Here is a 12,951-nt window from a genome sequence, read left to right as displayed (position 1 = left end):
AGTGATTTCATTTCAATTTAGGATTACATTGCCATTTTGCGCATTACATTTTCATTGTTATTTTGGTTCACTCCTGATGTTAATCTGCACGCTCAGAACAGCCATGGCGCGTGAGTTTGTGTTGAAGGAGGGCTATGGGCTTGCAGGAATTCATGAGGCCTCATGTTACTTTATTAATAACAAACATTTCTCAGTTGAAAGAATAGCGTTTCCTGGTCCTTCGTCACCGCCGACGCTAGAAAGCCGATTATAAGCTAAATCCATCTCGCTGTTCTATGTAGCCTACTTGTTTACAAGTAGCCCAATCATAAGATTGCCAACTCTTACACGAGAAACACTTAAATGTCAAAGAAATTTCTGACCACATTGAATTTAAAATAAAGCACGCTTCGTAATCACTTAGATTTTTGTTTAAAATAAGTACGCATTATATGATAAACATTTGTTAAACATTTCTATAAACTCGCAGTACCGCATGTTTTACCCTGAGCTGCTCAGGATTAGGTACTGATCTCCAAATGATAGTAGCAGGCCAGTCCTGCGTCCATATGCTTTTTAGATCAGATTTTAACGCGCGTCTTTCATTTAGTACGTAAAACCAGGAAGAAACCAGGAAGTTTTCCGTGGAAAACAAATTCGAGCTCTAAAATGAGTCGGATTTATGACAACACAGCGTTACAAAATAAACCGGTGCATAACGAAAAACTGTCTTTCGTATGGGATCCATCTACATATCAGAGGTAATTATTTTAGGTTGCCCTCATTTGTCAGATTGTAGCGATCCTAACCATATATACATTGGGGCCCAAATTAAAGACATAAAGCATGATTGCAAACAAGTGTCTTGATCTACATCAAAATGAATTTTATCATCCAAACATTTCAGAGGCCTTGGGGTAATTTTGGAAGGGACGTTTGTTGATGTGTCACGCCATGCAGTCCGAGATATCAACAACAGAAAGGTGAGAAGATGCTGGAACTGGTCTACTAACTTCACCAAAAACCTATATTGTTTTGGTTGAAAAGGTTTACTTTAAAGTTTTTTGCTTCGGTCATGTCCTACTAACACCACGAGTATCCAGGTTCAGTACAATGAAGGCTCTGTTTGTCAGAGAAAAAGGCAATAACCATAATTTACAAAACAAAGGAACAAACAAGAAGTTTAGTTTTAGTGGGCTTTTTTTGTAACGTTTATTTTAGTATTACTGAATCTTATTTCTACACATTTTTGTTGCAGGAACGTTATAACGTTTTGTACATCAAGCCCACTAGAATCCACTGCAGAAAATATGATTCCAAGGGCAACGAGATAGAGCCGAATTTCAGTGAAACCAAAAAGGTCAATACCGGTTATCTCATGTCATCGTACAGTAAGTATTCGTATTGCAAGCGTGCAAAGTATTACAAGCAGCTGGATAATTGTCAGTGTTGCTTAATATGTGTATACGTAAGATTTTAGTCTTGGATGTCCGCATGTCTATCAGCTGATTGGTGTTACCTGACCTCGGTGTAGTTCTCGGATGAAACGATCACGAGTGCCAGTAGCCGAACAATAAAGGGGTTTTTTTCAGTGGTCTTAATTCTAATTCTAACTTAGAAACTGCTGAAGTCAAACTGTATGCATGTAGCCATCCGTAATAAGAGACACATTTAGCATTTTCTCACCTTTGAGATGCATTCAGAGAATACAGCTATTTATTTGTTTCTATTTGTTATAGTTACAGCAGTATGAAAAGCAGAGGTGTATATTCCAGGTTCAGAAAGTAAAAGTCCTTACCAGGATTTTGCTCAGGCTTCCTGGATTGTGTTGATTGAACAAATTTTAGCTGGATTGCACTAATTAGAAAATTTAGCAAGCTTGAACAAAATCCAGGTGAGTACTTTTACTTTCTGAACCTGGAATATACACCTCTGCTGAAAAGTGATCTCTTGGTTCCCTACTAGAGTGACTCATTTGTTTATGAAATATCCCTTTCCCAGGATGGATGGGTAATATTATTGTGTCTGTTTCTCCAAATAAAATTTTCAAGGCTTTGTAATCCAATTGTTTTATGCTTAATTTTTATTCTCAGACAAAATTAAATAGTTAAGTTGACAAGCTGCATGTGAACTGATTTCCAAAACTATGAGCTGGTCAAGAGAATTCCAAGAGTATGTGAAGCCACCATCCCAAGTAAAGAATGGCTACTGGAAGAATCTAATTTGTTTAATACAGCATAATCACATACATGTTTTTCTAAAATTTAAAAGATATTTAAGACAGCTTATGAGTGTATTGACTGTTACTGTACATATGCTCACTTTATAGAACTGGAGGCTAAGGGTGAGTCGGATCGTATTACTGAGGAGCAGCTGAAGGGCATAGTGAATAAGAAGGAGCTGCTCAGGATGACGGAGACACACTGCCCCCCACAAGCTCTCGCATTCTGGGTTCCAGAGGCTGAGATGGAGAAGACAGAGCTGGAGATAGGCCAGGATCTCCGTTTGAAGACCAAAGGAGATGGTCCATTCATTTGTAAGTGTAACCACCATATAGCTCCATATTTACACACACACCCACACACACACACACACATTTATCATGATTTGTTTTAGTCTCCTTTTCCAAGTTGGATGCCGGCACTGTGACAAAGTGCAATTTTGCGGGTGATGAGAAGACAGGGGCATCATGGACTGATAAAATAATGGTGAACAAAGCAGACACGCAGAGTCCAGCGAAGCCAACGGCACAGGGCGACGGCGCTGAGGAAGAAGAGTGGGTAAGATACTCACTTCCTGAACCATATTTGTTCCGGTTGGAGTTTGGGGGGCAGTTTATGTCTCTTGAAGTGGTTTTTATAACACTGGTGCTATAAACTACCTGAAGAAGGCAATCACACACCCCCCACCTGTGATCTCACAATGTGTGTTGTGTCCTTGTTTTCAGGATGACTGACTGGATCACAGACCAAAGCAAACCATTATTTCCAAGATATTTGTCACATAGAAGCTGAGGCATATGAATCCTGTTACTTTCTGATATTTATAACAACCTTTCATTACTCATTTATGTCTTTAGGCTGGGATTCATAAATAAATTGTTTAAAATTCTATTTATCAGTATGACCTTTATAATAAGGTCATTTTGACTTCCAGAAGAGCAGGAAACATGCAATGTCTTTAATGATTTTAATAACGTAACTACTCTATATAAGACTTATTTCAACAATAACAAAAAGAAATCTCTCTCCGCTATAAGCATTTGATATAAAGTCAGTCCTAATCTACATAATCCTATTTAAATTGCACAGCACAATATTTCACTTTCAAACTACTTTTCTTTTTTGCTAGATTTTTATTGTCTATGTTAAAAAAAGTTCCTGGTTGAATATAATTTAACAATTTTTTTATACGATATACATTCATTGATATCTGTTTCTATTTTTACAAGACACAAGATTACAGAGTATTTCTGGTTTTAAAACATGCTTAATATGATCAAGACAAAGGTATTTTGGATGTCCTTTAATTTTATGTAAACAATGACATGTTGAATACACAGAACCCAATAAAAATGAATTCCTATATTTCACAGGCTGATGTCATATATATTTAATTATTTTATCTTCTCGAATATCTGCTAACTGCAATTATATTATGTGGTTTATAATTATGATGTCTAGTGGAATAAATAAAAAAATATTACATTATTATGAAAAGTGTTTCTTACAAAAAATAAAATATTCAATTTGTTATCTATTGACTGAAATAAAACTACATGTATTTTGTTAATAACATTCATTTCAGGAACGGGATCTTCCATAATCTTGCAATCATGTTAAAAATATGTGTTTCCTCACATTCACCTTATTTTCATGTACGACTGTGTCAAAAATATTTATTGCAAAACACAAGACATTGTCTTCATCACCGTGCTGTGACTCAACATCTGGTTTTCATTGCACTGCGTCTGCTGTGTGCTCACGGGGGCTGTGCAAATCCGCTCATGCTCACAGTTGTTTGGCCTGTTCTACAAACCAGTTCAGCACAGTCTGTTTGTTCTCCTTCACCCACTTGATGTTGGCCTGGGTCCTCTCAATGACCAGATCCAGGGTTCTCTTGTCCGCACAAGATCCGTCTTCACTGCACATTTGTCTGAAGTCCCTCAGCTGGACAGAGACAATTAGAGATGTTTGAGTGAGCTCAAATGTGCTAGAGCAGAAACACGTATGGAACGTATCTCTGTCATCTAACCATCAGCCGCTAAGCAGTTTTGCTGTTGTACCCAAACCGCTGAAGCAGGAGTGGGAAATCATGTCCACAGCACACTGGTGTTCCGGGGGGCTTTTACTCACACCAAGCAGAAGCTAACTTAATTCGACTTGTTTCGTTTAAGGCCTAGCCCTACACTAAAGGAAGTATGGGAAAGACAGCTCAAGGTTCACAAGCTTGCACCTGGTCAGGTGAATTTTAAGAGCAGATGAGAATTTACCTGTTGGAGCTCAAAGTCTGTGGAGAACCTTTGCGTGACTTCATCAATTAAAAAGTCATCGAAGATGATCCCATACCTGTTTCAAGGAAATGAAAAATAGTCATGTCTGATCAGAAAGTATATTACTAACAACCAAGAGGCAAGTGTAACAAAGCTCATAATCAACGTCAAGAGTTCAACCTTTGGTCCCTGAATTGCTTGTGATCTTTAGTACCATTATATATCTTATGACTCCACTTGGAGTCTTGGGGAAATGATGATAAATTGGCCAGCCCAGGAATCTTTGTCCTCATGCCTGATTCGGTGTTTTCATTTGAAAGGCTGATTACATGTTCTTGTGTCATTCAGCAGTGTAATTCCAGTAATGAAACAAACTCCACTCACTCTTGGCTGACGTACTTCCAGTGGGCCCTGATGAAGTCCCAGGCGAGAGCTTGTCCTACTACATTCCTGGCAATGTAGCTTATGGTTGAGGCTCCATCCATCTTCCGTATCTTATTGTGGTCGAGAGTGTACTCCAGGTATCTGGGTGGGGAGATAAGGGAGAGTGTGATCGAGGTCGGAGGTTTCTATGGCAATGCCCAAGAGCTGCAATCTGTATGTATACCTGTTTAAGAGCCAGACTTTTTTTGTGCAGGAGAGTCCATATCTAAGTTTGTCTTTCTCTGTTGAAATTGTGGCATTTTCATATTGTTCCCATGCAAACTCCCAATCATCCTCGTCTCCAGCTGCTATGGCATTGCAGTAGATGATGGACTTTAAATTTCCCGGGATGCTGTGTTGGAAAAGACAAATCAGTTGGTGATAAAAGTGGCATAAGGAATATCTTATCAATTTTACCAAAATTGTGTCCATTGCACATTAATATATTAGTTTATTGGGTAACACTTTACATTAAGTGTTTACTTACTAAAGTGAAGTAATGCATTAGTTAACATGAACAACAGTTGCGGCTTCTGTTTTGGCTCTTTGTTGCTTGCACCTTTTTTGGTGCGACTTTAAAGGAACATATTACATTGTACTTATTTACATACATAAGTAATGGGTAACTTGGAAATATCCAGAATCTATCAGCATAAGAATTGAAGTGTATCCATACTGAGTTTAGCTCTTTAGTCCCTTTTGCTCCAAACTAAAACACTAAAGCTCTAAAAAGGTGCGAGCAACAAAGAGCCAAAACAGGAGCCGCAACTGTTACATGTTTACTTAACGTTAGTTAATTACAGTTAATATTACTTCATGTGTCGTTCATGTTAACTAATACATTACTTCATGTTAGTAAGTAAACACTTAATGTAAAGTGTTACCGTTTATTGTTACTAATTTGTGTTTATTTCAGTCTAAAATAATTTAACCTCAAAGGTTCACAAACCAATGCTATAATGCAATAATAATAAAATAAATATTAATAAATAATAAAATACAAATGTAATTTACCGGTTGATTCCATTTCTCCACTCTTTGAAAAGACTTATCGCCATTTCTGTGCAATCAGGAAGACCAGTGCTGCATGCCACTGTGATGGCATTTATCTGGTTATACCTGGCAAGGCAATTACAATATGAAACCAAGTAAAAAATCATGCAACATGCTATTGGATCATTAAGTAAACGAAGTATATGCTTACTGGTTAGCAATGTCCTCAGGAACAGTCATGTTTTCTGTGTACTCTTTAAAGCGGTCATACAGTGGTTCGATTTGATTACGTAAGTATTTCTGTTCATAGGAAAACAGAGTAAATAACAAAGAAGGCCTGAACCCACATACATGCAATTTCACTTTGCCCATGGGGCCTCTGGATGATTTCGCTCACCTGCATGGGACCATAGACCTCTGAACGGTCGAACATGAGCATGAAGTAACGCAGGTTGCTCAGAGCTGACTCCCATGGGACGTAGTCAGTATCATTGATCAGAAATTTGGTGGTGCTCAGCGCCAGAGTGACATTGATGTATTTGGCCCTTTAGAAGACAGGACATCATGAACTGTTCCCTGGCACCTTGAAACATGTGACCTCTAAAAGTAATATTGTCAGTGCAAATTGTATTGTTTTGTATTGCATTGTTTTTATGAATTACTACTACTAGAAGGAATAAATAAATATTAATGTACCTAGCAAGATTAAATGCATCATCGATAAGTTGGCCCCGGTTGAGGAGAGGGATAACCTATAAAAAAGGAAAAACTTTTAAGATGGATTTTAAATAATTGATTTAACTCCAGTACATTATATTCTTTGTAGTTAACCAGTCTTAACTTATTTCTGGCAGATCTGAAACAGTTAAAAATCTTACTTACTGAATGATCAGTCTCCAGTTGGTGAATCAGTTTATACCAGTTCTCTTCATCATAGTTCACTCTGTAATAACCAGTGCAGTTCAAATTGGCCAGGAGCCACTCATCGCCTTTAACTTCAAAATTAGGTATGTGAACTAGTGGGAACAAGTAAACAGACAACAGTGCTAAACCATGCTGAAACTTTTTTACATTGACAATACGTTTTTCTAACTACTAAAGTTTGATTGGCTCCATTTGCAAACACCATAATGAGATTTTGGACATTGTACTGGGCTTGAAGGTTTGTCTATTTCTTACTTGGTCCTTTTTTAATCAGTATGTCCGTAGTATTCTTAGAACCTTTTTTCATGGCCTTGATTGGGATCATCCATTGCAGCCTGTATGAAATACATAGATTAAAATAAAGAATTTACACTAATAAATAAAAAGAATGATTCTCAAACTCAAAGTGCCACTACAATGCCTTTGCTTACATTCAAAACCAACCTCACAGTTTCAAACTGTCCTCTTTTCAAAATGCTTCAGGTGAGAAGGAATTGAGGGGTGGCTCAATTATAGAAGTATAGAAAAAGATTTTCCACATCTCCCATGGGGAACATCAACCCTGAACTGCACAGCTTAAGTACTTCAAGAACCTTCTGTCTAGATCTGATGTTTGGTTTATTGCTCACCCTTGGTCTTCTGCTCGGTTTATAAGGAATCGTTCCTGAATGTACTGCCCATCGGTGGTGTCAATGGTAATCACGGGGTACCCTGGTTGCTCTGTCCACGTGTTCATGACATCATGTAAATTCTGTCCCTGGAGTTTCTAAGGAAGGAGAATCCTCTGTGTCATCACTCACTGATTAAGAATGTTAGCATGTGTGATGCTCTTTATTACCATATATCATTATTTCAGATAAAAACTCCCCCTTTTGGGGTATTTGGTATGTTTCAAGCTATAATGGTACTTAGTGGTTGTAGCCATGCACAAATTTACCTCTGGAAAACATTCCCACAGGTCTTCTTTCTCTGTGTTTTTGTACTGATACCGCTTGAGATACTCCTAAAATATTGCAGGAATATTGATATTTGAATACTGCAATTATTGAAGGAATATCAATATATATCTTATGTCCCAGGTAAGTGTGCAAAATGTAATCTAGCAACATGTACTAGCAAGAATATATGAATCAATATTCATATTCAATATTCATCAAAATGTAGTCATAGACGGTGTGGGTTAATGTAAGCACTATCAGCACTCCTCCACTCACCCTAATGCTCTCCATAAAGAGTTTCTCTCCAATAAATGTATACAGCATTCTTAGCACAGCTGCACCCTATTCAGAGCATAGGAAGATTTTCTCATCAAGGCACAAAGAAAAGATCTAAATGAATCTAAACATTTCTTAACTCTCAAAATAGATGGACTCAAATGAGACATCAAGCCAACCTTGCTGTAGGAAATGCTGTCGAAGAGTTCAGAGATTTGACCAGGATTATCAACTTCAGACTGTGGAGGACTGAGAGGGTGGGAAGAGTTCAAGCTGTCCACCGCCATGGCAACACGGATTTCCTTCAGAACAATCAGATCTTTCTAGAGAACAAAGGGGTAAATGCGACAGATCTTAGATCTGATGCACTTGTCAGATGCTTTATTGCAGTTCAATTCTCAGCATTTTGATTTATTTATTTTACTTACTATATTCCACTGTGGCTCAGCCTCATGTACTCCAAAGTAAGAAAAGAATGTTGCAAATCCCTCGTTCAGCCAAAGGTTATTCCACCATTTCATTGTGACCAGGTTTCCAAACCACTAGATACAGCAAAGAGAATCAGTGTTGGAGGTTGACCAAGAATCTGAAGCCAGCACTATTCTCTGTGTCCTAAAATCCCTTATGCATCAAATAATGTATCCTATTTTAACTAAACATAGGCTGTTTGCTTGTCATCAATCTGTCCCTCTCTAGAACTTGTGTATGCCAAGACGATCATAAATGGCTCTCTACCTTGCTCCTCTTACTTTATTTTTCATTAATTTTATTCCATTTCACCTGCTGTCTTTTGTTTTTTCTATTCTTATATATGCTTGAGAAGCATATATAATATTAATGATACACACACTCATGAGGGTGTCTGTGTGATATATATATATATATATTCTTAGTCTTCTCCAAGCACTTGTTTTCAGTTAAACCTTGTTGAATGACCTGAGTATCAGGTGAAGTCATAACAGGTGAGTAACAGGTGAGTATCAGGAGAAGTTATAACATTTGAGGTCGTAACAGGTGATGTCATAACAGGTGAAGTCATAACAGGCAAAGTCGTAACAGGTGAAGTCATAACAGGTGAAGTCGTAACAGGTGAAGTCATAACAGGTGAAGTCGTAACAGGTAAAGTTGTAACAGGTGAAAATGAAAATGAAATGTGGAATGTGCCATATTTGTCAATTGTGCTTTTTCACCGCAATCAGAATTTGTCTGTCGCATTTACCCATCTGTGCAGTTAGAACACACACACACACACACACACACACACACACACACTAGTGATTACTAGGGGGCTGTGGTGCACACATGCCCAGAGCGGTGGGCAGCCCTAGCCCAACACCCGGGGAGCAGTTGGGGTTAGGTGCTTTGCTCAAGGGCACCTCAGTCATGGCCTCAGGCCTGGGAATCGAACCCACTGGTCACAAGACCATGACTGACCCTGAAGTCCTAACAGGTAAGTAACGGGTGGGTAACAGGCGAGTAACAGGTGAAATTGTAACAGGTGAAGTCCTAACAGGTGAAGTCATAACAGGTGAGTAACAGGTGAAGTCATAACAGGTGAGTAACAGGTGAAGTCATAACAGGTGAAGTCATAACAGGTGAAGTCATAACAGGTGAAGTCATAACAGGTGAGTAACAGGTGAAGTCCTAACAGGTGAAGTCATAACAGGTGAGTAACAGGTGAAGTCATAACAGGTGAGTAACAGGTGAAGTCCTAACAGGTGAAGTCATAACAGGTGAGTAACAGGTGAAGTCATAACAGGTGAAGTCATAACAGGTGGTCACCTGATGAGCCAGTTCATGAGCTATGACAGTGGCCACCCATTCCTTGTTGGAGGCAGATGACACTCCCTCCTCGTACAGCAGAGCAGACTCACGGTACATTATCAGACCCCAGTTTTCCATGGCACTTCCACTGAAATCTGGCACAGCCATCTGATCTATGGAGATAAACAGATTGTGATTTACTTTTTCCTTTTAAAAAACTTGTTCTACTTTTAAGAACTTCAGCTTTTTACTCACCTAGTTTTGTTAATGGATATTCCAACTGGAAAGTGTCCTTATAATGTTTAAAAATCTTCTCAGTGATTTCCAATGCGTATTCTGTATGTCCTGCAGCCACAGCGTCAGGTCGTGCCCAAATCTTGGAACACACAGCAGTGGGTATGTGAAACCTAATCAGAATCTAATCTGAATCTGTTTATTAATACCTGAATGTAAATGTGAGTATAAACTGTTTGCTATGACTCAGTAAAAATTAAAAGCAAAGACAGTCTCACAACAAACATCTCTGGGATAAATACACAACAATGTATTAAGCATATTCAGCATTACACTCAGTAGTGGTGTTCTTCCTGCACACTAATTTAAATTGAAGCAGACACAAATATAAATGATAACAGTGAGGAGAAAAGAAGGAATAGAAGGAAACAGAATAATATTAAAGAACAATGTGAATCAGACCTTTAATTCAGGTTCCTGTATTTTAACAGATTTACTTTCGAAGTCTGTTTCTGTTACTGTGAAAGCCAAGAGGTATGTGGACATGACTGGCGTTGGTTCAAATTCAGTAATAGCCCATTTTTCACCATTATTATCTGTTATAATTTCTGGTCTGCCTGTTGAACACAGAATACAGATATTTATATGATATTCATGTATATGTATTATGTACATTATGTATTATGTATTATATATCTAATGTACATTGTGTGTGTCTCATGTTTTACAGATTGGTAAGCTGTCTGTTGCAACCAAACATCTAATCAAAGCCGAATTAAAGCATCCTAAATGAAGTCAAAGTAAGACTGATGCAGACTATGAAGGATACAACATCTCTTGCTCTATATTAACAGGGTATCATCAACACATCTGCTTATAAAAAATGCAGATCATCAGTATACAGCCAGTTCAGATTATGACTAAGGAAAGCTCCATAAACATTGCTCTACCTGGAGTATTTGAGTGGGCACAAGTGTCCTTTCTATGGATGATAGTGATTTTGAACATTGCTTTCATATCTGGCTCATCGAAACATGGAAACACTCTCCTGGCGTCCGTGGGTTGCATCTGGCTTGCAACGAGGAATCTGTTAGGAAAGGTATTTACATGCAGTAAACACATAGGCACACGAAATATCGACAGGAGAATATTCCTGAGAATATTTGCATGTCACATTTATCATTAGACAATTACACACAATTCAGAATTAATGCCCTGCCCTGTCACAACATCACATCTGACATCATTTCTGTGGAGACAGGAGAAAAGATGAAGAATAAAACAGGGTTGACACTAGACTGGGATTCTAAGTAATTAAGTAACTAATTTCTAAGTAATTAAGACTAAAGCCAAAATTAGCCATATTATTATCAAAAAAGTACAATGACTACTTCTAAAATGATACAATAGTGCTTTAATATACCATAATATGAATAGAAGAAGCATTTTAGTAATATTTGTAGAACTCTTTTACCTAATTTGTTGTATGCTTTACCAAGAAAGACCCTTGTATTTACACAATTTTAAATAGAACTGTTCTAACTAATCTAATCCAGGCAACAAGAAAAAAAAACACTGCCGATATGTAAAGATCTGTGCATAATTAAAATATTTCAAATTATGCTTACCTTTCCTCATCTTCTCCATTCACGTTCGTTGTGTACTGGCTAACATAAAGACCAGCCAAATCGTCATGGAGTTCCCCTTCAAATGTAGTAAATAGTTGATAACTTCCATTTCCCACAAGCACATCCTTTAATTGGATCTCAAAGAAATCTGATTCATTGTGCACTTCGAATCTCTTGACATCTATTTTCTGTTGCTTGTCAGAGCGGGTCACCTCTACGTGGGTAATAGACAGGAAAGCGGCATGAAGAATGATGGTCCTGGTGTCTTTCACGCACTTGAACCTCACTGTTGAGTTCCCTTTGAAATCATAAACTTGCTCTGTAGCATTTGGCAGCACTGTATAGGTGTATAGATGAAGGTAGATTTCGTAGCTTTCTGGTATCAAGTTCTTTGGAAGTCTCAATGATGGAGGAAGTCCTGTTGGAAGAGGGGTCGTCGGACTAGGAGTTGGTGGATAACCTGGTGGAGACTTGTCTATCTGCACCTTGTACAGAATTACCATCAATACGATCCCACAAACAGCAGAAATTGTCAGCACTATAGTGGCAATAGCCAGAGCTTTGGAGATGTAGACTCCTTTAGCCATGACTGACCACTTTGAGAAACCCTGAAGAATGATTCCAAGCTCAATGAGGAACCTTCTTGTGAATCCAGGAAACGTATGTGGCCAAAGACACAAAAGTTCCACCTTCACTGGGATTACACATTAACCAGCTTGGATGATCAAGTAAACAAGTCGTTTGCATGTAATCTAATCCATTGTGAATGAATGTTTCAATTTATATTGTGCTCACCTCTGGATCAGGATTCGGTTTTTGCATAAGGCCACCAGTCCGATTTCACAAGAGGAAGCTGTACCCCCCAAACATATTCGACCTACTAGCAAAAGCTTGTGAGAAACAGATTGGAATGGTTTGGTAAGATTCCTTCCCTGAGTACAAGCATTAACGTACGAAACAAGAGACGTCTCCACATGTCCCCTCTCTTTACTTCATCCTTTGCCTTGTGAGACTTGGTTCAAGTCTGGACGATTAGTGACCCAGCAGGTTAGGACTGCACTGGTAGCAATGAACCTAGTGCGCTTCTTTAAAAGTGTTTCAAGAAAAGTCTCGCCTTAACACTGGCCACCCCTTGTGTCCCACTACTGCTGATCTATTACACATGCAAGAAAAATTGATAGCATGTGTTTTTGCAAGGGGTTTAGGGGAGGAGATTTTTAGCTGCTTTCCCCCTCCCTGTACCGCAAATTCTTGACTTCATGAGAGAAAAAGGAAAAGAGGAAATCCAGACTGGAGCAAT

The 12,951-nt window shown here is 38.4% G+C and overlaps 2 protein-coding genes across 2 annotated transcripts; one reads left to right on the top strand and one right to left on the bottom strand.

Moving 5' to 3' along the window:
- The first annotated feature begins 580 nt into the window (after positions 1–580).
- Positions 581–3,571, top strand: arpin (actin related protein 2/3 complex inhibitor). The gene is made up of 6 exons (XM_076992193.1): positions 581–740; positions 887–962; positions 1,238–1,370; positions 2,309–2,515; positions 2,596–2,759; positions 2,927–3,571. Exons 1-6 carry the CDS (start codon positions 649–651, stop codon positions 2,933–2,935), a joined length of 681 nt encoding a protein of 226 aa, XP_076848308.1. The 5' UTR covers positions 581–648; the 3' UTR covers positions 2,936–3,571.
- On the bottom strand, positions 3,476–12,813 carry anpeplb (alanyl (membrane) aminopeptidase-like b). The gene is made up of 20 exons (XM_076992192.1): positions 11,652–12,813; positions 10,974–11,110; positions 10,486–10,640; positions 10,045–10,165; positions 9,808–9,962; positions 8,454–8,567; positions 8,205–8,348; positions 8,026–8,091; positions 7,749–7,814; positions 7,441–7,577; positions 7,067–7,146; positions 6,770–6,903; positions 6,584–6,639; positions 6,285–6,432; positions 6,099–6,187; positions 5,909–6,013; positions 5,079–5,246; positions 4,856–4,996; positions 4,472–4,547; positions 3,476–4,148 (listed from the first exon to the last, which is right to left on the bottom strand). The coding sequence occupies exons 1-20, from the start codon at positions 12,236–12,238 to the stop codon at positions 3,990–3,992; spliced, it is 2,838 nt and encodes a 945-aa protein (XP_076848307.1). The 5' UTR covers positions 12,239–12,813; the 3' UTR covers positions 3,476–3,989.
- Positions 12,814–12,951: the final 138 nt, after the last annotated feature.

This window comes from Brachyhypopomus gauderio, chromosome 2 (genome assembly GCF_052324685.1).
Source record: "Brachyhypopomus gauderio isolate BG-103 chromosome 2, BGAUD_0.2, whole genome shotgun sequence".
Taxonomy (NCBI): domain Eukaryota; kingdom Metazoa; phylum Chordata; class Actinopteri; order Gymnotiformes; family Hypopomidae; genus Brachyhypopomus; species Brachyhypopomus gauderio.
The sequence above is the reverse complement of the archived record's forward strand: the minus strand, read 5'-3'. Positions and strand labels throughout refer to the sequence as shown.

What these genes read in the sequence shown, in the direction of transcription:
- arpin (XM_076992193.1), top strand. Translation starts at nt 649, where the DNA reads ATGAGTCGGATTTATGACAACACAGCGTTACAAAATAAACCGGTGCAT. An exon ending in GATCCATCTACATATCAGAG is followed by an intron (nt 741 to 886) that starts GTAATTATTTTA and finishes CAAACATTTCAG; the next exon opens with AGGCCTTGGGGTAATTTTGG. An exon ending in GAGATATCAACAACAGAAAG is followed by an intron (nt 963 to 1,237) that starts GTGAGAAGATGC and finishes TTTTTGTTGCAG; the next exon opens with GAACGTTATAACGTTTTGTA.
- anpeplb (XM_076992192.1), bottom strand. Translation starts at nt 12,238, where the DNA reads ATGGCTAAAGGAGTCTACATCTCCAAAGCTCTGGCTATTGCCACTATA. An exon ending in TGTGGGAATGTTTTCCAGAG is followed by an intron (nt 7,578 to 7,748) that starts GTAAATTTGTGC and finishes CTCCTTCCTTAG; the next exon opens with AAACTCCAGGGACAGAATTT. An exon ending in AGGTCTATGGTCCCATGCAG is followed by an intron (nt 6,188 to 6,284) that starts GTGAGCGAAATC and finishes TCCTATGAACAG; the next exon opens with AAATACTTACGTAATCAAAT.